The sequence below is a fragment of the Notamacropus eugenii genome, chromosome 1 (genome assembly GCF_028372415.1).
Source record: "Notamacropus eugenii isolate mMacEug1 chromosome 1, mMacEug1.pri_v2, whole genome shotgun sequence".
Taxonomy (NCBI): Eukaryota; Metazoa; Chordata; class Mammalia; order Diprotodontia; family Macropodidae; genus Notamacropus; species Notamacropus eugenii.
The window spans coordinates 716,932-744,693 of NC_092872.1; the positions used below are offsets into that span (position 1 = coordinate 716,932).

The window sequence follows — 27,762 nt, forward strand, 5'->3', positions numbered from 1 at the left end:
GGCCCCTTGTTCGGTGCTGGCAGGCCCCCTGGCACGGGGGCACCCAGGGCGCCCCCAAGCGGAGCAGGCCCCTCACCTTCCTCCACCCCGGTCCCGGTCCCGTCCGGTCCCGGTCCGTCCCGTCCCCGCCCCCGCGGGCTCTGCAGTGCCTGGCACACACCCGGCGGGGGGAGGTGGAGGGGGCCCGGGAGGGCGGGGCCGAGGGACGAGTAAGCGGTGACATCATTGGCCTGACCCCCCTCCACACACACACGCACACGCACCGCGCGCACACGCACACTCACTCCCACCCTGCTGGCAGCCAGGAGGCAGCGGCGGGAGGGCGGGGAGGAGGGAGGGGCCGATCCGCCAGCATGCCCGGGGAGGCGGCCCGCGCCGAGCTGCTGCTGCCCGCGGGGGGCGGCCCGGGCCCCCGCACAGGTGAGAACGGGGGGGCGGGGGGGGCAGTGCCCGCGCGGCCCCGGCACCCCGCGTCCCGCCCTCCAGCCCCGCATCCCGCATCCCGGTGGTCCTTCTCCGCTCTGCTCCGGCTCTGCCCCCCCCATCTGCCAGCCCCCCCCCCCGGCTCTGCCAGCCCCCCCTGTCTATGCCCCCCCGATCTGCCAGCCCCCCCCGGCTCTGCCAGCCCCCCCTGTCTATGCCCCCCCGATCTGCCAGCCCCCCCGGCACTGCCCCCCTGTCTCTGCCCCCCCCCCCCCGCTCTGCCCCCCCTGACTCTGACCTCCCCCCTGACCTCCCCCCCGCCCCCCCCCCCCCCGTGCATCACGCTCTCCCCCTGTCCCTCTTGGGCTCTGACTGTCTGCTAAGCCTCCTTGCCCGACCTCATCTGCCAGCCTGGCCCACAGCATCCCTCCTTCACCCCTGTCAGCCTGGTTGGTCCCTTCTGGGCTAGAAGGTGTGTGGGCAGGGGCTGGGGAGGAGGGCAAGTTTGGGGCCGGGTGGAACTCTCACAGGGATGAGTTGAAGGGGTGACCGGGAGGGTGGCCCAGGAAGGCTAGGCCTCAGGTTTGGCTGGGGGGGCCGCCGGGGGAGGATGGATCGGAGGGCAGATTGTCTGTGGAGCTGGGAAGATTTGCATCTCCTTCCTGTCCCCTTGGCCGTGCCCTTGCCCTCTCTCTGCCCTTGAGCTTAAGGGCACTCTCAGAGGGTGAAGCACTCACTCCCCAGGGGACTGCCACCTTCAGATTTCTACCCAGCCCCCTGAATTAGAGATTAGGAAGGGAGCAAGACGTGCATTTCCCAAGGGTCTGATCCCATGATCTCCCCTCCCATGGAGCATGCTTGGAGCATGCTTTGGGCAAAATCCTCGCTTACCTGCACCTCTTATCTGGAGCCAGAGGAGGAGTGGCTGGTTCCCAAAATGGCCCAGCTGAACCTTGAGTCCTAGGCCCCAGCCCAGTTTGTAGTTAATTGGCTCACTGACTCCTGGCTTTGTTTTGTTTTGTTTTGGGAAAGGAAGAATATCACAGACTGGGAAGGGCAGAGAATAACTTCCGCTGCCAGTGTAAGGGCAGGCATTCCCAGAGCTCCCTGGAAAGGTGTTCAGATGACCTGAACACAAGACGCCGATCCCCTGGGGATAGGATGGAGGCGCCCTCAGCCTCAGGAACAGAGGCTGGGGCAGAGACAACCATGAAGGGCTTGAGTGTGAAAACCAGACTGAGGGCACAAAGATGACAGGATAAAGGGGACAGACACACGAGAGAGGGAGAGAAGGAAGACTGGGCCTTGAAGTGCTGTGGGGATGCAAAGGAAACCCACCTGAAGGAAGCTTTTGGAGTATTTATTCTTGGTAAAGAGGGATCAGATGTCTGGGTGACTGCCTAGAGGGTCAAGCTACAGTGCCTTTAATGAACTGGGGTGGGGGGCCAGAAATCGATGAGGGTACATGGCCAGCGGTTGCCCATCCCAGAGCAGTCAGGACTAGCCCCACCCCACTTTCCCCTGGGCTCCCTGGGCCAACTGGCAGCAGTTGGATTTTTCCTCAAAGTGCTTACGGCTGATGGGAGAGGAAGGAGACAAGAGAGGGAGAGGGAGAAACTAGAAAGTGCTGATGGACACCCTGGGAAATGTCACCTCAACATTCTCAAATCCCTTCCTCCCCTAACTCAAATGGTAGGTGATTCAGAAACAGACTGGCCTTGGGAGGTCCCCTCTCCCACTCTTGTGACCCCTTTTAGATAGCTATAGTCAGCTGAAATCTAGTACCTGGCTAATGGAGCCCTCAGCTCCCAGTGGCCAGGAGTGGGGGGGAGGGGACGGAATCCCCACAAAACCTCGGGATGAAACCATATGCTTTGTAAGAAATAGGATGAAGTTCTCCCACTTTAGGAAATGTTTACTCTATTAGCTACCTCGAAGGAAGAGCTAGCCAGCCAGCATTTATGTTAGCATTTTATATATATATCATCTCATTTCATCCTCTCTACAACCCTGGGAGTTAAGGGCACTTGTTATACCTACTTAACTGCTGAGAAAACTGAGGCTGAGAAAGGTTAAGTGATTTGCCCAGAGTTATACGGTCGGGGGGAAGGATTTGAACTCAGGTCTGATTCCAAATCCAATGCTCCACCTTGTTTCCTCAAATCCCATAGAAAAGAGAGGTTGACATGGCAGGTGACAGCTAGATTAGCCCTATCCTCCAGCCCTATCCAGGGTTTCATGAGACCAACAACTCTCATTTCGACCTCCCCTACCCAACAATGGAACCTCCTGCTTTCTCTAAGACCCCTTTATTTTCCCGGTTTCCCCCTCTCACTATATAAATCCTTTGTGCCAGTTCCCCAGATCAGCCTCCCAGAAGCCTTCATAATGATAGCAGCTGGCATTCACATCAGTCCATTGTGTTACTTGAGCCCCACAACATCCTTGTGAGCGTGGTCATGTAGGCAGTATCACCATTTTGGGTTAAGAAGCTGAAGACTCAGGGTCCCACAAGTGACAACTGGCAGAATTTGGGTTTAACCTTGAGTCTCCTGCTCCATTACAGTACTTTCTCCCTCTCCCAGGGGATGAGATCCCTCCCCATACACACAGTGCCTTCTCAGAGCCCTGGGCAGGGAGGATTTCACCCAAAGAAGGAAAATCTCCAAGCATTTTCTTAACTCCTACTCACCAGCCCAACTCCAGGGGGCAGAAGCCACCAAGCAAACCATCTCTAGGCCAGGGGATCAGCTATTTGTGAGCAAGGAGAGTAAACAGAGATGGCTTCCCCTACACAATTGGCCAATGACCTTCCTGTTTCCAAAGCGAAAGAGACCTTGGTCCTCCTAGGGCAGGGACCCCCATCCTTCCTTATGTAAGTTCATCCATCAGCCACCCCCACTCCCGAGATCCTTTGGGGCAAGGCTGGAGGCTTCCAGGTGCTTGGAGTTAGTCCCACCCCTAGGTCTCTGGGGACTCTTAAGTTCTCAGCTCTCTGTCTGCCTCTCTGGGCTCTGTCTCAAGCTCAGTATCAGCAGTTCTCTCTAATGCTTTCCACTCCTCTCTGGTCTCCATGAGCTGCTTCTCAAGGCTAACCCCAAGGGGAGGGCCCCCCTCCCCTTAATGTCCTTTCAGGATGGCCGCTCCCCAGTACCAGATGCAGCTGATTGGTGAGTTTTCTAGCCTAGGCTGAGGGTGGGGCAGCCTTCTAGGTAGCTAAGGATGGAACCTCCCCAGGGCCTGAAACTGAATCAGATTTGACACCAGGTTGTGGAGGTGCAGCTCCTAGTGCCTTGGTGGGGTGAGGGGTGGGGGCGAGTTGCCTTTTCTTGCCAAGGTAATTTTCCCCCACCTCTAGGGCATTTGTCTAGTTACCTTGTTTCCTGGGGGAGTAAGGATACCCAATTTATTTGGGAAGTCTCCGGTTCTTGGATACCTCCCTCTTGCTCTCCTACCCTATCATGGGGACTTGGCTTTGAGCTAACCTCCTTTCCCCCAGAACAGCCCAGAGATGGAGATTACAGGGTGTGGGGGAAAGTCTGGGGTGTAGCAGAATGATCACAGGTGACATGTGTTAAGCCATTATTTTATCACAGAATTGGTTGGGAGATCAGTAACTAAGTACTATTAATCTCATTTTACAACTAGTGAATCCCAAGTCATGTGAGCTCATTTGTTCTACTGCTGGAATTTGAACCCTGGGCATCTTACGACAAATTTAGTGGGAGTTTTTCCTGTGGTTGTTAAGCTGTCAAAGGAAATTTAGAGAGCATCCAGGTATACCTATTCATTTTATAAAGAAGTAAACTGAGGCTACTAAGCAGTTTTACCTTGGCTTGGCCCAGGACCTGAGTTTTTGTCTCCCCCCTATCTCCCTTGCCTGGCACTGTTTGTAGACCCACCCTCTTGCCTCAAACGTGGCCTGAGGTAGGAGTTGTGACTTAGGGGAGGCACCTTTGTCATGGCAGTCTGAGCTCTTGCATGTAGACATCAGGACTTCACTTCTCCCTTTCTGGAGATGGGGCAATAGGTGGCTGAAGTATCTGATGTGGTAGGACTACATTGATAGGATGGCCCTGTGGTCTGAGTCAGCACAGAGCTAGACTCAAGCGAGGACTCTGTGGTAGCTGTCCTGATGCTTTATAGACCCTCTCTAGCATGTTCCTGCCTCCCCCAACACTGCCTATCTTCCACTCAAGGCTCTCCTGACTTCTGTCTGACGTGCCCATTTCCTGGCCACAGACACACTAGGTGGTTCACGCTTCTTTGCAGATGGCTCCCTGGTTAGTGGAAAGTGATGGATTGGGGAAAGGGGGACAGGCCACTTTCTAACTTGCTGGCCTTTAAAGCCAGTTTCCTTCACCCTAGAATGGGAGATCACGGGTTGTTGGGAAATCATAAATATAGAGCACCTGCTGTAGAAACGTAAGCTAGTTTTCTCCTCTCTGGGAACCTTAAAATGCTTGGCTAAAGCAATCCTCAATCCTTCAACCCAATGGTTCCTTCAAATAGATGGCTGCTGTTTTTATTTGTGATGGTTAGCGCCCCCAAATGGCATTCCTTAGAACTGGGGAAGGACTTGTTTATACCTGTATTTGCAGTTCTATTGATTAAAAAAAAATAAATCTGCCAAGCTCCAGAGGAAAGAATGAAATAAACTATTGGATGAAGAGTATTCTCAAAGGCACGAGCTTCGGCCTTTCAGATCATGCCCTGGGGCTTGGCAGTAGGGTCAGAGTGCACACGAGCTACCATGACAACAGACACAGTTGGTAGAGTTGGAGTAAGTGCTAGTGGTGTTGTCTCCGTTTTACAGAAAGTGCCACAAAGAGAGGGTGAACGACTTGGGAGGAGAGAGGATTTCAGGGGCTGGCTAGTCCAACCGTTTCATTGCTGGTGTTTTAACAGAGGAAGACAGAGGCTCAGAGGTTGAGTGGGGTGATGTTCTACCCGATAGTAAGTGCCTGAGGTGGCAGTCAAACCTAGACCTTTCCAGACTCCAGGTCCAACTCCTCCCACCACATCCTGTGGTGTTTAGCTCATTTTAGTGATTCAGAAGGGCCTTCCTTACCCCACTGTGCTCACCCAACGACCTGGAGATGGGAGTCAGTGCTCATTTGTGTATCAAAGCTCCTCAGTTCACTTTCTTGGAGCCACCCTGGGAAACAAAGGGATGAAGGATCCTGGCGTTCTAACCTTGGCCTTTGTGCCTCAGAGTCTAGGTCCACATGGCAAACTGGTCATTCACTTGAGCTGAGTGGGCTCCTTGTGCCCCTTGTGGCTAGGGCCCTACGGGTGCATTTGCAATCTGGGCAGCACAGCTGGGAGGCAGGCTGAGGCTGAGGAAGGTGAGGCATCTCTCCTGGGACCTGCGCTTAGAAGCTGAGCTGGCCTTTCAGCAGACAGAACACTGAATCCGGGTCCTCGGCCAACAATTTCATGCTGAGACGCATCCGGCTCTCCTCCATCTTCCAGCGGCACCCTGGCTTCCCCACCAGGCTGTAGTTTGGTCCGATCACTCCAAGTCAACAAGCATTTATTAAAGTACCCACTGTGTGCAAACTGTTGTGCTTGGTGCTGAGGAGAAAGACACATAATAGGAGCTGTCCCTGCCCTTGAGGAACTTACAGGAGAGATGGTCCATTCAGACTTGACGGGAGCTGCAGTCTAAGGCAGCAGTGACGTGTAAGACCCTTTACCCTCCTTAGTCTTTTCTGTACATAATCCCCTCCCTTCCTCCACTCTCCCAGAGTTGGGGACCAGCCAGGCGAAGTCATCTGGATGCTCTGGATTCCAGGGCCATGGCAAGGGAGTGCTGTCTCCAGCTTCTTCTCCTCTCTTCCCTTCTTGCTCTCTCTAGGCCTCAGTTTCCCCATCTTTTAAATATAGCTAACACACAACCCTTTTAGATGGGGGGCATATAGCGTAGAGGAAAGAGCCGAATTCAAATCCAGCTTTTACTTAAACTGGGTGATCCTGACAGGTCACTTTGTCTTGGTGGGCCTCAGTTTTCTCTTTTTGTAAAATGAGGGGGTTGAACTAGATGACCTCTAAGATCCCTTTCCAAAAGTTCTTCCTTTAGGATCCAGTGAGCCTAAGTGATTTCTAAGGTCCTTCCCTCCGCCAGCTCTGAGATTTTAAGATTCTAGCCTCTGTCCTCTGCCCACTAGTGAGGTTAAAAGAAAGCAGATGCTTAATGTGGGGGAGAGAGGGAAAGAGGAAGAGGAGGGTGCGCTGGGCCTCTCCACTGCTGTCTGACCAATGGGGAAGCCTTTTATTGTTCACAAAACCTTTCCTGAGGGTAGAGGGAGATTCCAAGATCTGGCCACGTTTTTTCCCCCTCCCCCCAGGTCCTTGTCCAGGGCTCTGGAGACTGGGAAAGTGAGAGGGAGAAAGAGGGGATGAAAGTTGTGGGGGCTGTGCGCCCCCACCCCCTTTTCTAGCCTGGCTTGAAGAAATAGGGACTTGGGTGTGGGGGGAAGGGAAAGAGCAGAGAGATTGCAGCTGTTACTTGAGACGGGAGCTTGGGCATTTTTTTTTTAAAGGGATGGAGCCACAGTGGCAGATCTGGTCTGCAGTGAAAGACTCCCTGCTGGCCTCAGGGTAGCCCTTAGGTCTTCAGCGGTCAGAGCACAGAGCTCTTCTGTTTAGGTCAGGTCACACGTTCCAGTGGGGTTCGAGGAAAGGGGCTTTTGAGAGAATCCAGTGCCAAATGCCTTCTTTTACAAAGGAAGAGTCAGAGCTAGAGATGGTAAGGGACTCACCCAAGGTCACATGATAAGTTAGGTCACAGAACCAGGATTAGAATCCAGGTCTCCCCATAGACAAGGCAGTGTTTCATGCTAGAAGCTAATCTAATGGCCCAGGGGTGGGGAACCTTTGGCCTGGAGGCCCTCTAGGTTCTCAAGTGTGGCCCTTTGACTGACTGAGGTCCAAGGTTCTCCACCCCTGGCTAGGCCAACAGATCTACTCTCCCTCTTTTCTTTCTCTGCTCACCTGGCAGGCTTTCCTATGACTGGGCCCTCTGGCCTATGGCCTGCTGAGGGAGGCAGGGGCTGGCAGTTAGCGTGGGAGGAGAGATTCTTTACCTTGGGACCTGGCATTGGTGCAACGCATGTAAAATTCATTTCACAACACTTTTCTGTATCCAGAGTGATTGATATAAGTGGGAAATAACAGGATTATCGGAATATATAACAGGGTTATTGGAAATAACCTTGGAGTCTGTCCACAATGCCTTGGAAAACCAGTGTTTGAGCCCTGACTCAGCCAGCTGTTTCCATGGGCAATCGCATCTGCAAAATGGATACGGTGATAGGCTTGGAGTCAGAAACACACACTCTGTAGGACTCTCGGTAAGTTCTAGAACCTTTCTCTGCTTCCTACAATTTCCTCATCTGTAAAATAGGGATAATAGTGCCACCTGTCAAGGCTGTTGTGAGAACTGAATGGGAGAACCTATGGACAGCACTTTGCAAACCTTACTTTACCAGAGCTGTGGTGGAAAGTGCCAGAGAACAAGTTACTGCTGTCCATCATTCTAGAAATGTTATCCTCCTCTTACCAAGGAGAAGATTGAGGTTTTGGGCCATGCAGGGATTGACTGTATTGTCTCCTGACTCCTGAACACCTCATTTTCCAAGAAATCACTAAACTGAGGCTTTCCTCCTTTTCCTTCCCCACACCTTCCATTCCTCATACCTCTTTTGTCTTTTCCACAGTTGAATCCAATGATGCTGCTGCCTCTACACCCAGTGGGGACCTGCCCACGCCTGAGGACTTATCCATGCAGGGGGACCTAACTCCAGGGCCAGCTTCTATCCCTGTAGCCTTCTTGCCCGCCAAGCACGGTGACCGGCCACAGCCAGAAGGGGCCAGCTCGGATGCTGGAGTGGGCAGCACCAGTTCTAGTCGAACTGCCTTGGGAGAGTGCGGCCCTGTGGTGGAACCCCCAAAAGGACTCCCCGAGGAACCCCTCATCCTGGAGAGTCTGGAGCCCCGGGTTGTGATGGGTGAAGAAACAAGCAGTGGTGGGCTCCAGCAGGCTACCACAGAGCTGCCCAAGGAATCCCAGGCAGCTGAACCCCTGACAGTGACAGATTCAGAGCTCAGGGACTTGGAGGGCAGGCAGGCTGGCCCCAGCCCACCCCCCGAGCTGCTCTCTCAGGGTGACCTCCCTGTGCCTTCCCCCCGCCTGGACCCAGACCCTTACTTCACAGCTCCTTCCACCCCCACCAAGGTGGCCTGTTCCTATCTGTTCACCCACTCTCTCTGCCTGAATGAGGAGCCCAGCGACACTGAGGTTGACCTCCTCAGCTCACCACCCACATCCCCCTCTGGCTCCTACATCACTGCAGAGGGGGGCAGCTGGGGCTCTTCCAGCAGCTTTAGCACATCCCCATCATGCTCCCCCAATCTGCTGATGGAGACTGAGGGGCTGGACTCTCCTGAGAATGATGACTTCTCCCTCCTCTGCTCCAATGAGGAAGGCGGCCAAGAGAGTCCCTGTGGTGGGGCCTCTGACTCAGATGACACAGAGCTGCTGCCCACAGGGTCTCGGAACCATCTCTCCTCGGAGTCGAGCCTTTCTGGGGACAGTGGCTCCTCGTGGAGCCCAGGGAGAAGGGGGAATTCCTTCCCGGATGTCAGCTTTCCTGGCAGCGATCCCATGATCCCAGCCACGTTGCTCCCTTTCAGAGGCAGTCTGATCTTTGAGGCCGAGGCCGTGGAGATCTTGCTGCTGCCCCAGGAGGGAGCTCCAGGCAGAGACAGTGAAGGTGAAGACGACAGCACCTCAGCCTCCTTCCTGCAGTCCCTGTCAGAGATGTCCATCAACGAGGGCATGGATGAGGCCTTCGCCTTCCGAGACGACACTTCAGCCGCCTCCTCGGACTCTGACTCGGTTTCCTATGCTGGGGAGGAGGATGAAAGACTGTACAGTGAAGAGCCCCATGCCCGGCCTCCGCTCCCTCTCTGGCTCAGCTCCCCAGAATCTGGGGATAGCTTAGCAGAGAAGGAGGAGGATGTAGCATCTGCACAGCTCCCAGCCCAGGGCCTAGTGCTCGGCTTAGAGGTGGAGCCTGCTGCCATGACGCTGACCCCTCAGACCCTACAAGAAACAGGTCTAGAGCCCACTGTGGTGCCGACATCCCAGACTATACAAGTAGCAGACCTAGAACCCATTGGTGTGACCCCTCAGACCCTACAAGAAACAGCAGGCCTAGAACCCATTTCTATGAAGGCATCTGAGGCCCTACAAGAAGCAGCAGATCTAGAACCCATTTCTATGAAGGCATCTGAGGCCCTACAAGAAGCAGCAGATCTAGAACCTATTGCTGTGTCAGTGACCTCTCAAATCCTACAAGAAACAGCAGGCCTAGAACCCATTTCTATGAAGGCATCTGAGGCCCTACAAGAAGCAGCAGATTTAGAACCCATTGCCACAAAGACATCCCAGGCCCTACAAGAAGCAGCAGATCTAGAACCTATTGCTGTGTCAGTGACCTCTCAAATCCTGCAAGAAACAGCAGGCCTAGAACTCATTTCTATGAAGGCATCTGAGGCCCTACAAGAAGCAGCAGATTTAGAACCCATTGCCACAAAGACATCCCAGGCCCTACAAGAAGCAGCAGATCTAGAACCTATTGCTGTGTCAGTGACCTCTCAAATCCTGCAAGAAACAGCAGGCCTAGAACTCATTTCTATGAAGGTATCTGAGGCCCTACAAGAAGCAGCAGATCTAGAACTCATTGGTGTATCAGTGGTTCCTCAGACCCTACAAGAAACAACAGACCTAGAATCCATTTCCATGAAGACATCTCAGGCTCTACAAGAAGCAGCAGATCTAGAACCCATTGCTGTGTCAGTGACCTCTCAAATCCTGCAAGAAACAGCAGGCCTAGAACCCATTTCTATGAAGGCATCTGAGGCCCTACAAGAAGCAGCAGATTTAGAACCCATTGCCACAAAGACATCCCAGGCCCTACAAGAAGCAGCAGATCTAGAACCTATTGCTGTGTCAGTGACCTCTCAAATCCTGCAAGAAACAGCAGGCCCAGAACCCATTTCTATGAAGGCATCTGAGGCCCTACAAGAAGCAGCAGATTTAGAACCCATTGCCACAAAGACATCCCAGGCCCTACAAGAAGCAGCAGATCTAGAATCTATTGCTGTGTCAGTGACCTCTCAAATCCTGCAAGAAACAGCAGGCCCAGAACCCATTTCTATGAAGGCATCTGAGGCCCTACAAGAAGCAGCAGATTTAGAACCCATTGCCACAAAGACATCCCAGGCCCTACAAGAAGCAGCAGATCTAGAACCTATTGCTGTGTCAGTGACCTCTCAAATCCTGCAAGAAACAGCAGGCCCAGAACCCATTTCTATGAAGGCATCTGAGGCCCTACAAGAAGCAGCAGATTTAGAACTCATTGCCACAAAGACATCCCAGGCCCTACAAGAAGCAGCAGATCTAGAACCTATTGCTGTGTCAGTGACCTCTCAAATCCTGCAAGAAACAGCAGGCCCAGAACCCATTTCTATGAAGACATCTGAGGCCCTACAAGAAGCAGCAGATCTAGAACTCATTGGTGTATCAGTGATTCCTCAGACCCTACAAGAAACAACAGACCTAGAATCCATTACCATGAAGACATCTCAGGCTCTACAAGAAGCAGCAGATGTAGAACCCATTGCTGTGTCAGTGATACCTCGGACCTTACAAGAAAGAGTAGGCCTAGAACCCACCACCATGAATATATCCCAGACCACACAAGAAGCAACAGCTCTAGAACCCATTGTCACAAAGACACCGCAGACCCTGCGAGAAGCCGCAGATCTGGAGCCCACTGCCGCGGAAACACCGCAGACCCTGCAAGAAGCCGCAGATCTGGAGCCCACTGCCGCGGAAACACCGCAGACCCTGCGAGAAGCTGCAGATCTGGAGCCCACTGCTGCGGAAACACCGCAGACCCTGCGAGAAGCCGCAGATCTGGAGCCCATTGCCGCAAAGACATCTCAGGCCTTACAAGAAACAGTAGACCTAGAACCCATTGCTATGAAGATATCTCATACTCTAAAAGAAATGGTAGGCTTAGAACCCATTGCCATGATGACATCTCAGACCGTACAAGAAGCAGTAGGCCTAGAACCGATTGCCCTGAAATCTCAGACAGTACAAGAAACAGACCTAGGCCCCACTGCTGTAGCAGTGACCCCTCAGATCCTACAAGAAGTAGATCTAGAACCTAGTGTTGCGACATCTCAGCCATTACAAGAAGTAAACCTAGAATCTATTGCTACAGCAATGATCTCTCAGACTCCACAAGTAGAAGTGGGCTTCCCATTAGACCTGAAGCCTGTTGCCCTGGAGATGTTTCAGGTTGACAGGACCCAGGTAACCACAGAGACCTTCCCTCCTGTGGGGCAGGAGGAGGAACAGGGAGAAGAACAAGCCTGCCCCCAGGATGAAGGAAAGCCATCTCCAGCCAAAGGGCTGGACTCAAGGGAGGGCCTTGTTTGTCTCAGTACAGATGAGGAAGTTGGACCATTGTCCCCACAGCGAGAAGCGCTGCCAGAAGCTGGGGAGCAGGCATGTGGTCAAGACCAAGATGTTGAGGGGCAGGAGGGGCTAGTTAGTGAGGATGAAGACTTGAATCCCCTGGCTGAGCTGAGTTATGGAGTCATTTCCAAAGGCCCTGAGGATGCTCTGTCGAGGGATGTCAGTGGGGGAGGGGGTCCCCCTGTTTCCCTGGAGTGTTCCCTTCAGTGGCCTCCATGCCATCTGGAAGAGGAACCAGATTTGGAAAATGAGGGCCCTGTTGGTGAGGACAGCTCAGAACAGCACTCAGTCTCTCCCACAAAGATGGGCCTTGTGTCAGGGTCACTGGATGCTAGCCAATCCTCTAAAGAGATTGAAATTCCAGGCCCCAGTTCTGGACCTAGTCTGGAACAAACGGATGTCCTGGGGAAGGAGTTACTGGGAGAGGCTGAATTTAATCTGGATGTAAAGTGTCCAGAGGAGACAGCTCAGAACCCTTTACCCAGTGATGAAATTCCAGAACCCAGTAAAGCCCTTGAGCCTGTGTTCAGAGCAAAAGAGTCCCATGGTACCCCAGGGGAAGGTTTCCCAGAGTTGTCTGAGGGCCCCCAGATAAAGGCTAACTTAAGGTGGGACACTGAACAGGCCTCTATCCTCAGGCCAGAAGAGGGGATGCGGAGTTCCTCATTCCCAGAGAATCTATCTGACCTCACCTTCCTGCTCAAGTCCCAAGAGACTTTGATTTTTACTCCTCTGCCCAGTGTGGGCCCAAGGCTTCTGCTGGAAGGAGTCCCTTCCTCTGTTTTGTCCTCAACTGACTGTTCCCTTGAAGAACCAAGAGGTCTGTCTGGAGAGAAGAGGACTCTGCCTCGAAGCTCCCTGGGCAGGGAGAAGTCACCATATGCAGCAGGTGGCCCAAACACAAAGTTAGGGAAATCACAGTCCTCCTCAGCCGCTCCTGTGTCTACCTTTAGGGAGGCCCAGGGTTCTTCTGCCCCTGTTATCATAACGCCCAGCCCAGTGGATCCTCAGTCCCCTTCTAGCCCAGAGGCCTCAAGCAATAAGGGCCCCCCACTTCTCTTGGCCCAGAAGCAAGAAGGGGCTAGGGTGGAGGGAACAGTCTCTTCCTCAGCCCGGGCTGTCTCAGGGAACATGCCCCCCTCAGCCTTGTGCCCATCAGACCTGGGCACAGTAGCAATGCGGAAAGCAGAATCTCCCCGGCACCGTTCCCCAAGGGGTCAAGTCCTAGTATCCTCTAGAACACCAACCTCAAAAGCAGTCCCCTATGCCAAAGACCAGGCCCCAGCTGGGTCTCCTGAGGTGATCTCAAACCCATGCTCCAGGGGGCTCTGGGCAGGGCAGGCACCCCTAGGGGGGTCTGTACCTCAGGTGGTTCCCAAGCCCCCCACTCCCAGCCAAGTGCCTCCAGGCCCTGCTCCTAGCCCAGGGCTCTGGGGCCCAACTCACTCGAGAGGGGAGCCTGCTGCTCGGTGGGAGGAGTGCAGCCCTGGAGATGTAACCCTCCCCCCAGGACCCCGGCCAAGCAGAGAAGGTAATAGGGCTGGGGGTGTGATGGGCATGGGCTGGGGAGGGTATGAATGGAAGATGTGGAAGGGGAAAGGAGGCTGAGGCTGGACCCTCTTCTGGAGAGAGGCTCATGCCTGATACCCTTTCCTGCCTTTCCATCCTTCACCGCCGACCTCTCAGGTACCGATCAACCACCTCTCCAGGGCTCTGTGCAATCACAATCCAGCTCTTCGAGTGAGGCAGACCCTCTTTCCCAAGGTGCAGAGCTGGAGGAGCTTCGTCAAGCAGCTAGTGTGGCGCTGTGCCCGGCCCCTGGAACTCTCCCCAATCACAGGGGTGAGTGGCTTTAGGACTGCAGCCTCAAGTGGTGGGCTTCAAGGCCTATCCCCTCCTGTTGCATTCTTCAAAGACTTTCCCAATTCTGTACATTGGGTAAAAAGGGCAAGAGGTGGTTAGCATGTTAACAGATGAACGAACCAAGACACAGACCAGGGAAGCAGTTTGCCCAAGTGAGTCAGGAGCAGGGCTAGGAGTAGACCACAGGTCTTCCAGCTGACCGGGGCTTCCTCTGCTTGCAACACCAGGAAGCCATATTTTGGCTATCTTGTGATCCTTTTGGAGGCTTGAGGTGGGACCCCGTTCCCTTCTTCCCATCAGCTAAGAGCCTGGGCTGGGCCCTCCAGGGTTGGAGCAGTTCCCTGCTATTTGTGTCTGGGGCTTGAACTCCAGAGCCTTTCTGGGGAAGTAGAGACAGGAGGAGGACACTGAGGTTAAAGAGGTGACCTCCTTCCTCGGGGTCGGGGTGAGGGGGCTTGCCTAGAGTAGGTCTTAGCCATGATTCAGTTTTTAAAATCTTTCTGACCTTCCCCCTTTCCCTCCTCTCAGCATCCCGCAATGATTCCGAGAGTAATGGGGAATCTCTCCCTGAGTTGGAGGAGCCAGATGGTACAGAACCACGGACTACACCACCTCAGGTATCCCCTTCAACCCTCACCACTCTCTGGGGGAGAGTTTGCCCGCTTTGAGGATGGGCTCATTCTGCGTCCATGACTCGGGCTGGGGAGAGACCCCAGAGAAGTACTTCTCTGGATGGTTTCTGACACTTCTCTCTAGGAAGACAGTAACTAGAACAACTTAAATTCTGTTCTATTGCTTTAAAGTTTACAAAGCACTTTTCTTTTCACCTGCCCTTTGAAGTACGTAACTGGCATTATTCCCATTTTACTTCGGAGAAAAACTCTGGTTTGGAGGGATTGTGGTATTTGCCTAAAGTCATTGTAGCGAACAACTACTTAGGAAGGCTCAACATGGATGATCATCATCTCATTGGATCCTCACAGCAACCCTTCGAGGTAGGCGCTATTCTTCTCTCCCTATGGTGGAGGAAACTGAGGCAGACAAGTCAAGTGACTCGCCCAGAGTCACAGAGGTAGTGTCTGCTGCAGGATTTGAACTCAGGTCTTCTAGACTCCTAGTCTAGTACTCTATACACTGGAGCATCTTGCTAGTAAATACAGGAAGCAATCTTCAAACCCAGCCTTTCTGACTCCTCGGTCAAGCATTCTTAGCAGCCTTTGACTATTTCCTCCTTCTGGACAGACACTGACTCTTCTAACCTCCCCACAAAAACCCCAAAACAAAACCACCAGACTAGATGATGCACTACACTGGAGGTCCTTACTTAATTTGACCCTTGTGTCTGAGGCCTGAAGCAATTCAGGCAGTTGGTCTGGTGAAAATTAATCCATAACCACTGTAAAGGTAAGTTTCTTTTCTACACTTCCCTGTTTTATTGCCTTGCTGGACAAGGAATTGGCCTCTAGATTTTCTGACCCTCCAAAGGTCTTGCATCTGGCCACCCCTTGACATTTTGTAGGCCTAGATCTCAGGAAGAGAGACTGCACGGTGTGCCCTGCATGATCAATCCCATTCAGGCTCTGTACCATCCACAGGCCCAGCTGGCCCACTCCGTGGGAGGTGGCGAAGAGACTGTCAACAAAGCCAAGCAGAGCCGTAGTGAGAAGAAAGCTAGAAAGGTGAGCTGCCTCCAAGCAGAGAGGGTCTGGGTGGGCTCTGGAGGCCTGAGGGTGGTAAGGTCCAGCATGGCTGGGAGGGATTTGCCTTACTCACCAGGCTGGGCATTCTTGTAAGCTCTAAGGTCAGAGAACATGGAAGCCTTCTGCCAAATGGGGAAACTGATACTAAGAGTTCAGAGCTCTGTCCTAGGGCTATTGTCCAAGCAGGTGTCTCCTTTATGGACGTTAGTCAACATTTACTTGATGTTCCATAGAAATCAAACAAGAACCCCAAAATGGAATGAAAGTTCCTTCTCTTTCCTAGTTACCTCCAAGTCAAACACTTCGTGGCCCCCACAGAGTGATTTTCTTCCTCCTCCTTTAGGGGCAGAGAGGGTTGGGGTTGATTCACCCTAAACATGGTCAGGCTCTCAGACTGGGCCTGAGGACATAACACTCATCCTTCATGCACTCCCTCTCACTAGGCCATGTCAAAGCTGGGCCTACGGCAGATCCACGGAGTCACCCGGATCACCATTCGGAAATCTAAGAACATTCTCTTTGTCATCTCCAAGCCTGATGTCTTCAAAAGTCCGGCTTCGGACATCTACATAGTCTTTGGAGAGGCTAAGGTCAGCCTGCTTGGGTCACTCACATCAGTGGGGATGGGGTGGAGACTTGCCCTCATGCAGAATTGGGACAGGGGGGTCAGGTTCAGAGCCATGGAACTCAGTCCCTGGGCAGTATATTCTACCTTCGGGAGAACAGGGAATGTGTGCTTCACCTCTTTCCTTGCACACCTTCTGCCTCTTCATTCCTTGTAGATTGAGGACCTATCCCAGCAAGTGCACAAGGCAGCAGCAGAGAAATTTAAGGTACCGGCTGAACCCTCTCCCATCATCACAGAGACGGCACCAGGCCTCACTGTCAAGGAGGAGAGTGAAGAGGAGGAGGTGAGGGGGGGTTGGCTGGGCTGGGGCCCTTGGACTCAGAAAATCCACAGAACCATTTATAGGATCTCTCCTTTCTTAAAGATACGGGGGAGGGAGGTATGTGGGGTTCAGTGGGTGGAGGTCAAGGCAGCCCCACTGGATGTGGGTTCCAGCCTCTCCTAGCCATCTCTTGGTTCCTGCTTCTTGCCAGGTGGATGAGACAGGCCTGGAGGTGCGTGACATTGAGCTGGTGATGGCTCAGGCCAATGTGTCTCGAGCGAAGGCTGTCCGGGCTTTGAGACATAACAATAATGACATCGTCAATGCCATTATGGTGAGCATGGATCCAGGAGAGGCTGAGTACAGAGCTCATGCCATGGGGTAGCACCAAAGCTTCTGCCTTTTCTCTCTTTTTCATACCAGGCTTTGTACTTTCCATTAGCCCACACCGTCCCCCCTCTTCCTCGCTGGCTGAGTAGTTTCCAGAGACAGCATGTCAAGGGCCTTAGTTGAAGGTCCTAGGGCGTCCTCTTGGAGGACTTTTTCCTCACTTAACCCCATCGAGCTGTTTCCTTCTCCTTGGCCCCCGTCTGCTCAGCAGAGCCAAAGACAGTGTTGCTCACTTGTCTAGAAGGCAGCTGCTTTTCCTTTCAGGCTTGTTTTGGGGTGGGGTGGGGAGAAAGGAGGGACCGTTGCTTCATGAACCTTCTAGCTCCCAGCCCTGATATCTCTTTTTTGTCCCTTTCTTGTAGGAGCTGACCATGTAGCCACTGCCCTGCCCGGCCAGCTCCACCCCACTCCCTTTTGCCCCTGCATCCCTCAACTTAATGCTGCTCAATAAACCTGTATTCACTCCCAGCTGCTGTAGAACGACTTTTACTTCACCACTCCCAGGTAGAGGAGGTAGGTAGATAGAGACTAGAACATTCCCCCCAGCAGCCCCTCCTCAAGAATTGAAGTCTGGGAAGCGCTCTTAGAGACCATCTAGTCCCACTCCCTTATTTTACAGAAGAGGTGGGTTCTTGAAAAGCTGTGACTTGCTCAAGGAGACCTAGTAAGTAGCAAAGCTTAGATTCAAAACCAGGTCCTCAACTCTGGTCATCATCCTCTGCACAGATTTTTAGGATGGCGAAAATGGTGAAGCCTGCCATCTGAGGCGACTAATGGGGTGGGGTATGAGAATGCATAACAGGTCTTTTGGAAGGTGAGGATGCTTGCCTGCAGAGAGCAAAACTAGGACCAGTATTTGGTGTGGAGTCTCCTACTACGGGGTTTTGTGTCCTGAGGACTGAGGTCTTTTCCCCCTCCCCTTCCCTGAATTTGACCTAATTCTGTTTCTTCCTTTGCAAAAAGGGGCAGCTGAGATAGATGACATTCAAAATCCTCTCCAACTTTAATACCACAGGACAACTGACAATTCCTAGGAGAAACTCATTCCCTCCCAAGGCAGTCCAGGCACCTATCCCCAATCCGCCCCCAAACTGTTACCCCCTCCATCCTAGGTTTCATCTTGGGGCACTATGCCCTGACCCCCTGCTCAGAACGGAAATGGAAATCTACTGCTCTTTACCCATTGGCAGGGGTAGGGTGGCTTCTGGTATGGCTTCATAGACATAGTCTAAACGTCTTTTCTCCCCGCTGCAAGGAGCAAAAAGGCTTTCTCACGACTAGGACACTCGGGTCTGAGTGGTAATGGGAACGGCTGACATCTCCTGGGACTTGAGTTTCTTGAAGCAAGCTTTTAAGAAGGAAGCTCCAGCAGGGAGGGGGTGGAGGTGTCCCGCCCCTCCTCCCCCCATCCCCCCCAGCCTTGGCAGCTGCTAATGCAGACTCAAAGGTCATTTCCTTTAGTGCTGAGCTAAGGCAGGAAGACAGCCTTCTGGCAGTGTGGATTCACTTCAGAGTGGAGAGGACATCCTAGAACCTCCATCTGGATATGGCAGGAGAGGCCCCAGGGAGAATCTCTCCTTTTGCAGGCCCTGAGAAAATAAGGTTATCTGCTCACTGTATTGACCCACTACATGGCTAAAATTCTCATTTGAAAAAAAATCCTTCACCAGTTATAGTCGGGTTTTATAAAAGTCAGATGAAGAGTGGAGGGGAAATGTGGCCTACATTTTCAATCAGTGTAATATTTTAGCTCTTAAATTCAGCCTGCACTGAGGCTTCTAAAAGGTTGGGGTGGGGCAAGAAGGCAGGTGTGTTCTGGTGCTGTGCAGTCTTCCTGGAACCTGGACCTCAGGACCCAAATAGGGGCTGGGACATCTGCTGCCTCCTCTCTTTCTTCTGATCACTTCCCCTCCCAGGGTTTCTATCTCTCCCCACAAACTGATGGGGAAGGCTGTTACAGGTTTTAACCTAGCTCAATCTCTGATTCAGAAAGCAGTCAAACAGATCAGCAGACGGAGTCCAACTCCCTCTTCTTGGAGAGGAGGAAACCACAGTCCGGTGAAAACATGGCCAGTCATACCTAGTTAAACTGTGGCCAGCAGCAGCTGCAGTTAATCTACCAGATCCCCCCCAACCCCAGAGAGCACATCTGGGACATGGTGAGGGCTGCTTACTCACTTGAGTTTAGATGCACTGTGTGGGGACCTTTTCAAGTCAGAGATGGGTGACCATCGTGACTGTCAGGACATCCAGTTCAAAGCCAGGAAGATTATTTTCTTTTTCCTTTTTAGAGGGTGGGGGAAAAGGAAGAGAACTGAATAGAAGGTTGTGAGGTCTGAGAGCTGTCAGCTCAAGAAATCTGGTGATAAATAATACACTGTTGGCTCATGCCAGAGACAGGTAAACTTTGGGAAGAGCAGAAAAAGCACTTGATTTGGAGTCAGAGAAGTAAATGCGCTCTGGAAAATGACCACAAGCCTGGCACAGGGGCTTGCTATAGTAATGATGCAGGGACTTTAATTATCTAGACATCTGCTGGAGCTCTCTGCCAAAACGTAGAACCAATAATTTCTTGACTTGTATTTATGATAATTTAATCCTTTGGTACGTAGAGGACTGAACAAGGGAAAATTTATTCTGGACCTGATCCTTGCCAACATGGTTCCTGTGAGCCTCATGAGCAACTGACTACTCCACTTTAGGATTTTTGATAGAGGAGATGCTGAGCAAAATCTGCCCAACACTCCAGAATTTTGGAGAAGAGAGTGGGGCATAATCTAACATGGACCCTCGGCATAAGCAGATTCAAAGGATTCGGAGAAATGACAGGCTCCAGGACTTCACAAATTAAAATTCTGTAGGGAAAGTCAATCCAGAAAAAATAGGATGCTTTTAAGAATGAAATTGTGAAGACAGAGAAACAATTCTGATGGAGAAGAAAAGGAGTGATCCACAGAGATGTGGCTGCACCAACTGAGAGTTTGCAAAGGTATGTATGGCAGATTGAAGCCATAATACATAAAGGAAAACGAATGTTAAAAGTATGGCACAGTACTGTGAAAGAGTGTCAGAGGTGCTAAAGCTCAGGATGAGCTGAGGCTGGGTAAGGAATGCTAAAGATGATTTTTAAAATGGGGGAGGGTTTATCAAAAAGCTATCCTGGGGAAAAGAAGAGATAATATTGTTGCCCAGAGTGGGTGGTAGAGAAGCTACACCAAAACTCTTAATTTGTTTCTATTTTCTATGCCAAACCAAATAAAAATAGTGAGTAAGAAGCTGATAACCAAGATTAAATAGAGAACGAGAGCAGTACCTAGCTGCCTTTAATGAGCTCTTTACTAGGCCTAGATGAACTATATAACATTAATCATAGCTAGCATTTATATAGCACTTTTAAGTTTTACAAAGTATTTTACAAATATTATCACTTTTATACTCACAATAACCCAAGGAGGTGAGTGCTACTATCCCCATTTTAGATGAGGAAACTGAGTCAGAGATTAAGTCTGGGTCACATAGTCACTGGGTGTCTGGGTCTAGATTTGAATTTGGGTCTTCCTGACTGCAGGCCCAGAGCTCTATCCCCTATCTAGCTGCACCCAGAGGATGAGGGAAAGGGAGGGAACAGAGTACAAGGTTGGGAGGTCTGAAAGCCATTGAGCTCAAGATACCTGGAAATGGAGAGCAGAAGAAGCACTTGATTTGGAGTCAGAGGAGAAATAAATGAGTTGTGGAAAAGATGTGATTGCTGAGATACAGTCAGTGACTTCAAAAGATCTTGGAGAACAGGAGTTAGGGGAAAAAGGGCAAATGTTTTCTTGATTTTCAAAAAGAGGATCCTGTAACCTGTAAGTAACTGAGTGACTGTTTCCTAGGAAAATACTGGAACATATTCCAAACATCTAGGAAAAGAAACTAATCACAAAATAAAAACAACAACAGAAAACAAACAAACGCATGCATAGCTTCATCAAAAACAAGTTACCCTCCATCTTTGGCCCCAAAGAAGTGTTGAGAAATGCACTCCTTTCCCTTCTTTGAAGTGCTGACGGAGTTTGGATTCAGAACACGGCGTAAATGCTCACACTTGGTTGACAGGGTTAGTTTACCATATTTCTGTCTTTATCACCTCCTTTCTTTCTCATGGGATGGCTCACTGGAGAGGGAGGGTGGAAGAATAAATTTGGAAAGGTGATATAAAAGAAAATTATCAACTTTTTAAAAAGAACATGCCATATGTGGCTATCTAACGTTTCTGACAGTATTATTAGGCTGATGGACAGCAGAGCGCTATGGATATCATTTACCTACACACTAGTGAGACATCGGATACCAACTCACACACTATTTCTGTTGAAAAGGCAGAAAAAGGTGGGCCAGGTGAGCACGTAGTACGATGAGGTGTATTTGCCACCGTCTGCAAGGCTGGTTGCACATCAGTTTGGAAGACTGCCAGGGGAACGCCCCAGAGAATTTGTGCCTGGCCCTATGCTATTACATGATTTTATTTCCCAGTGTTTTGGATAAAGACATAGATGGCATGCTTATCCAATCAAACCTAGGAAGGTTGGCTGACTCAAAGGATGAGAGTCGGGGTCCAAAAAGATCTTGCTAGGCTAAAACTCTGAGCTGAATCGAATAAAATAAAATACATGTAAAGCTGAACATTTGGACCAAGGAAGCCAACCTCAAAAGTACAAGATGAGGGAGGTATGTCTAGGTAGCAGCGCATCTGAAGGCCTGGGAGTTGGAGTGGACTGCAAACATCCTAAGAATCAACAGTATGGTGCAGCAGCCAAGAGAATGAATGCTATTTCTGGATGCCTTGACATGTGGATGCTTGACGTCAGCATACATCCACATCAGGAGGGCAGTGTTCAGTTTTAGGTGCCGTGCTTTAGGAAGAATGAGAAACTGGAGAGCACACAAGGGAGCCTGTACTTTTCGCTATGTGATTTGCAGGGGAAAGTGTCATCTGGGGACACAGCAGCTATGTTCAAACACCTGAAGGTCTGTCATCTAATTAGTCCTGTGCTTCTGGACTCTCTTGACATGGGACATGGGTGGGATTGCAAAGAGGCAAGCTTTGACAAGGCAAAAGGAAAACAGTGCTGCTTTGGGAAAAAGGTAGGTTCCTGTTATGAGAGGCCTTGAAATAAAGGCTGGAAAACATGTTTGGGGGGAGTGTTTTAGAAGGGGTTCTTTCATGTTTTTATATTGGTTGGACTAAAAGGTTTCTCAGGCCCCTCTTTCAACTGAGAGTGTCTTCCTGGTGTCCCTCAAAGGACTAAATTATGATCCCACAGCCCCTTAGCCTCTGCTCAGCCTTTTTGCTCCCTTTGACCAAAGTCCACATCAGGAGCCTACTTGGACCTACTAGATTTGAGTTCTAGCTAAGCCTTCGAAGCAGGACAGGGGAGGGGGAAAGGAACTAGCATTTATTAAGCACCTATTGTGTGGCCATGTTGCCATAGGAAGAGCACAAGTCCAAAGAGAACACTTTGGCATGTCCGTTGCATGCCTGTATGAATAAGCCGTACTGGCTTCCTCCTGGGCCAGAACTATGGTAAGAGCTTTACCAACGTGATCTTCTTCACAGGCACCTAAAACAACTACCTCTTTTAATTCTTTCTTGCCAACAGGTTGGGGAAGTATGGTACAGTAAAAAGAACTCTAGCTTTGGACACAAGATGACCCGGGCTTCAATTCTGGCTCTTGTGCTCCTTCCTGGTGTGACCTGAGGCACTAAGTTGCCTCATTTCACAGATGAGAGGGTTGGACTGGAAGGCTCCCAAGGACCACTCCAGCTCAAGACCAATAATGTATAATGCAAGGACCCAGGGGACGCTTCTTGGATGACAATAGCGGTATGGGACTTCAGGAAAAGAAGCAGGGCTAGGTTGGGTGCTGGAATATATTTACCTGTAACAAATACTCCATACAGAAAGCATACATACAAAACCGTGTACAAATGAGGTGAGGAACATCATGTCATACATACAGCTGCCCTCCACCTCCCACAACCCCACACAAAAACTTGAGGACATTTTTAATGGCTCAGGTGACTGTGTCAGGGGCCAAAGTCCTCTCAGCCCCACTGGCATGAAGCCCACCTGGGGAGACTGAAGTGCTTTCAAACTCTAGGGCCCTGATTTGTCCCCGTTCCCAGAAGCCCATAGGGCAAATTACCTTTGTATATAAATCTAGAGACCATATAAAAAATAAAGGCATCTCTCCCATCCAATCCCCACCCCTAACCCTAACCCCCACCCCCTTCACTCCCCAAGCATAGAACTGGGAATAAATTTCAGTTTCAAAAACTGACCAAGTCCTGGACAAGGCTAGGACATGGCAGTGGGGAGAGAGAAAGACAATTATTCAAATAGCCCAGTACCCAGAGAACTTTGTTTTCAGTGACCCAACAATCCATAGCCACTGATACAAAAATACTGCAGCTCTTGAGTCACATCACTCGGCACATATGAAAATGGCTACAGGTCTAACAGGCAAGTCCCTGAAGTTGATTCTGGAAAATCACCCCCAACCTGTCCCAGCCTGAGCTTTGTCAGCTGAGTGTACACTAATTCCAGTGCAGTGACATCAAAGGCACTAACAATTCTGATGGCCAAAGTTCTGGGGATTTTGTGAGGATCCACCAGGGACACAGGTGCCCTCCTTCATACCATCAATGAATGGATCACTCCAAGTAATCAACTAACCCACAAGTATTTATCAAGCATCTACCATGTGACCAGCACTATGTTAGGTGCTATAAACTTCATGTGTTAATCCAATTCCTGTGAATGATATCCTACCTTAAATGCACCAGGGAAGCTTACCAGTAGAGGAATTCTCTCTAAAGTGAACAGTCATGCTCTCATTTATTCATCATGTCAAACTGGCTTTTCATATTTTGCTTAAAGCAGGAGAGACGTAGTCCAGCTTTACCTCAAGCCTTCGTGGAGAGCCGATTCTACAAAAGGTCAAGATTCTCTGCTCCCACTGTCCTTCCTGCTTTCATTCCTGCCCCCTCCCCATTCCCTTTGTATTTCAGTGCTCTAGGAAGGCATTGCATATCCATGTTAGTTAAGGTTAAGTTCACCTCTGTGTTAAGAGCTGTGTTAGCTTTGTTGCTCTGGGAAGAAGGAGCTGCCTCCTTGCCCATCATTCTGTATGACAGAAACAACTGATCTCTATCAGTCAACCAGGGGCTCTAGTCTGGCTAGAAGATCTCAGCTAGTAGCAGGGCTGGAGCTCATGGCATTGGTGCCTTCTAGCTTGCAATTGTAGAGAATACGATCAAATGCCCAATTCACTGTGAAGAACACTTGCCCCTGCCTCCCACCCCACCCCCAAAGCACCCTTAGGGCAGCCAGGCTGGCTGGCACCTCTAGAGGGAGCTTTGTGGGGTGTTTGCTGCTACTCTGTATTCCTTTCCCCAACTGGAGGAAGGGCTTTGGGATTTTAAAACTGTAGCTCAGGCTAGAATGAACCTGAGTAAGGGTGGAGTTAGGCTGTTCCCATATGGCCTAGAGAGGGCTGAGCCCAAGACATTTCCACAAAGATTAGACAGTTCAATGAATCTGATTCCTTCTCTCTCTCCTTATTCCCTTCTCCCACTCCTCCAGACCTGACCCCTCTCTTCTAAACCTCTGGGTACTATCGCGACTTTTCCCGATGGAAGTGGAATTCTGGGGTCAGTGCCACAGGGACCACTGAAACTGATAACTAGTCGTCCATCACTCCAGGGATAGGAAGTTGGTGGGGATGCATAGATGAATTGGAGCTAAAATGTGCAGCCCACACCAAAGTAGCACTCTCAAGTTAAGTCTAGATTTCATATTTATCTACCTTCTGGGTGAAATTTACCTGAGAACTACCACAGGGAGTGAGATGATAGGCAGAAATGCTTTCCATCTTGGGGAAAGCTAAAGCTCAGAGTTGAAAGGGAAGTCGTTGAGACTGTAGTGACCATTGAGAAGACCCAGAGAAAGGAAGTCAGGAGGGAAGGAAGGAAGGTCTATGAGAGGAGGTACAGAACAGAGGAAATGAGTTAGCACATATCCATGATAGAGTTCTCATTAATCCTGCCTTGGCTTCCAAACAGAAGGAAGAGGAAGGAGTAGAAATGAAATACATCCACACTGCCTACAGCCCTACCTTGGCTTGGCTTCTGACACTCAGTCCCTTGCGTGATGACCCCTGCCCCTCCCAAGAGGAATGAACGTTATCTTGGGCAAGTTTTCTTTTGGTCTGCTTGAGAACCCAGGATCCACTGAGGTGCATACAGGGAGGTGGTGTGATGAAGTAGAAATAATGCTGGATCTGGAGTCTGCTATCCTGGGCCTGCATTTAGTCTCTAGCTACTTACTGACTAGGTAACTTTGGATAAATCATTTAACTTCTCTGGTCCTCAAGTGCCTCATTCTACAAATGAGAAGACTGGATTAGGTAATCTTTAAAGCTTCTTCCAGCTCTAAATTTATGATCCTATGTCCAAGAATGCTAATCCAAAAGGTAAAGGTTTGGACTGGGAAATGGGTGTTAGCCTTTGATAGGTTCAGAAAGACAAATTTCCCATCTATGCAGACATAGCAATGAGGCACAGTGGTAGAAACTGTGACCCTCTTTCATAGCTAACTTATATACACAAAGGTCACAGATGGCTGTCTAAGTCAGTGTAATGTGACCCCCTTCTCCGGTGCTCAGTAACACATGGGAACATCTGCATATGTGAAAAAGGGGGAAAGGGAGGCAGACATAGGGGAAGGCTGGGGCAAGAGCAAGCCTAAATGACAACAAAAGCAGGGGAATGAGACAGATGGAGAAAGGAACATGGCGAGGTTATGGTAAGGAAATACATGGAAGAAAGCCAGAGAGACTGAGAACGCGACTTGACTGAACCTTTCTGGGAAAGCATCAGAGAGGACTGCTACATGCTAACAGTTTTATCCCAGAATGAAAAGAGAGCTGTGACTGTCCCTTAGCAAAATCTTGGGAAGCTTTATCTAAAAAGGAGTAAAAAATATAACCCTAGTATAAATTAAGGAATAAGCTATCACACCAAGAGGACAGCACGTCCCACCACTCTGGGAAGGCTGGCTTCCCAAGCCAGGATCGGGATGGCATATGGATTAAAAAAATAAGTGTATTTATAAGAGCCTATTTACACTCCATGTACATTATATTATATACCTCATGCAAAGGTAAAGCCTCCCAGTTAACTGAACGTGACTTGGTCTTCCATCATTACTATAACTTGTCGCTCAGAGAATCCTGACCACCTGGTCCCATGGGACTGCCACTATCTCACCCTCAGTTCTAAGAAGGAAAAACCAGAACAAGCCAAACACGAGGAGCTCCTGGCACTGAAATTCACAACTTCCTTTGGGTTTAGAGGAGATCCCCCTTCCCCTCCCTCCCTGCCCACTTCAGGAAGCAGCAGGGTGTCCAGGGAAGTGCTGGGGAAGGCAACAAAGACTTTCCAACAAAGTCAAACTAACCCACTTCTGCCCCAACTCTGACTTGCTGTACCCAACCAAGGCCCTCTTCTCCAGGAATGGGTTTCTCCTAGGCACACCTAAAGGGGGCGAGGGCAGTCTCAATGAACAGGGGTAATAGTACTCTCCCCTCTTTGGCCCACAAGATCTTATTAGGGCTATGGACTGATGGGGGCAGAAGTCAGTGAAAACTCCCCAGTGCCATACTCCAGAGAGCCCAGAGGACTTCTCCACCATCCCTGGACAACCATTTAAAATGGGAAATGCCTACCACCTAAAATGTACTTCTCTCAGCACACACATTCTCTCCATTTAGACTAGAAATGTGTCTGACAACAAGAGATTTAAATTATTCACATTGTTATAAACTTCATTTTCCAAAAAAGGTCTCTGAGAGTTACAATAGGAACATCATGTGCAAAACTGTAAACTGTCCAGGGGAACTGAAGTGAGCCTTTTTTACCTAGTTGGCTCCTGTCCCCATCCTTCTGCCATACCTTGGTTGACACATTCCTACCCAGGAACCTCTGGGCAGAGGATAGGAGCAAGGAACATGGACAGTTTGGACGACTGCAAAGCTCTCCTATATTCCTGACACCCAATACCACTCCTCCTCTTATAACACATTCATTTCTTCACAGTAGAAGGGTCCTAGCTCACTCAGGCTATCTAATACACCATCCTGCTTCCTACCACTAAGAAAGGAAACAAAGGTGTTCAACATGATGGCTGGTCCCCTAGAACCTTTTCTGAGGAATGGCTGGGATGACGGCTACAGGAGAGGGTGAACCAGGAGGAGAGGAAGGCCCCTTTCAGGTCTGAGAGATGTTCCTCCTTCCCTCCTCCAGGCTTTTTCCTCATGAAGAGTCCTGGTCCATACTGCAGCCAAGTGCCTCAATGTCATTGCTAATATCAGAGATCATGCGGTCCCATTCATCCCCTTCTGATGGTGCAGACTGGTCATCTGAGCTGCCTGCGGCCCCATTCCCATTGGTGGTTGAATTGGATGTGGTGCTCATTGCCCGCCGGTACCTTCCAAAACTGTCAGTGATGATGCCTCGGCCATCCTTTACTCCAATTGTCTCCAGAAAGTTCTCAAAATGTTGGTTGTCTTTTTCTGGGATGAAAGGCCTCAAACCTAGCAGAAAATGGACAGAATGAAGTGGGGGGAGATGGGAAGAAAGGATAATAACCATTGGTGCTACAAAACTTCTACCTGGAAGTAACAATTCCCTGTAACAGAAAGATGCACTCGGAGGGATGGACACTGGGAGAAGAATGGAGGCATCAGGATAGGAATGGAAAATAAATATGGCTCCATTATCTGGGGCTTGTGGTTTAGGGGATGAGAGGAAGAAGGATGTGATATTAGCACTTCTGCAGGAATGCATATTTCATAGGATGTAGAGTTGGAAGGTTCATTTTATAGATGAAACTAA

The 27,762-nt window shown here is 50.4% G+C and overlaps 2 protein-coding genes across 7 annotated transcripts in view; one reads left to right on the top strand and one right to left on the bottom strand.

Moving 5' to 3' along the window:
* CCM2 (CCM2 scaffold protein) overlaps window positions 1–27,762 on the bottom strand; it is a 201,450-nt gene that overhangs the window by 41,448 nt on the left and 132,240 nt on the right. For all 5 annotated transcript variants that reach the window (XM_072649502.1, XM_072649483.1, XM_072649475.1 and 2 more), the window contains one exon: window positions 1,315–27,461. In XM_072649502.1, the coding sequence (XP_072505603.1) occupies window positions 27,181–27,461 (281 nt within the window). In that variant the 3' untranslated portion in view covers window positions 1,315–27,180. The remainder of the gene's footprint in view (window positions 1–1,314; window positions 27,462–27,762) is intronic.
* NACAD (NAC alpha domain containing) lies at window positions 274–17,291 on the top strand. Of its 2 annotated transcripts, none has more exons than XM_072649390.1 (9): window positions 274–420; window positions 8,145–13,511; window positions 13,667–13,822; window positions 14,372–14,460; window positions 15,439–15,522; window positions 15,987–16,133; window positions 16,326–16,454; window positions 16,645–16,767; window positions 17,186–17,291. In XM_072649390.1, the coding sequence occupies exons 1-9, from the start codon at window positions 354–356 to the stop codon at window positions 17,198–17,200; spliced, it is 6,177 nt and encodes a 2,058-aa protein (XP_072505491.1). In that variant the 5' UTR covers window positions 274–353; the 3' UTR covers window positions 17,201–17,291. The 2 variants fall into 2 exon arrangements, with proteins under 2 accessions (XP_072505491.1, XP_072505501.1); XM_072649400.1 differs by lacking the exon at window positions 274–420 and adding an exon at window positions 3,507–3,593.

Bases quoted from the DNA above. Each gene is read 5' to 3' on its own strand.
- NACAD (XM_072649390.1), top strand. From the start codon at position 354: ATGCCCGGGGAGGCGGCCCGCGCCGAGCTGCTGCTGCCCGCGGGGGGC. The intron at 13,512-13,666 runs GTAATAGGGCTG...CCGACCTCTCAG, and splicing joins ACCCCGGCCAAGCAGAGAAG to GTACCGATCAACCACCTCTC. The intron at 13,823-14,371 runs GTGAGTGGCTTT...CCCTCCTCTCAG, and splicing joins AACTCTCCCCAATCACAGGG to CATCCCGCAATGATTCCGAG.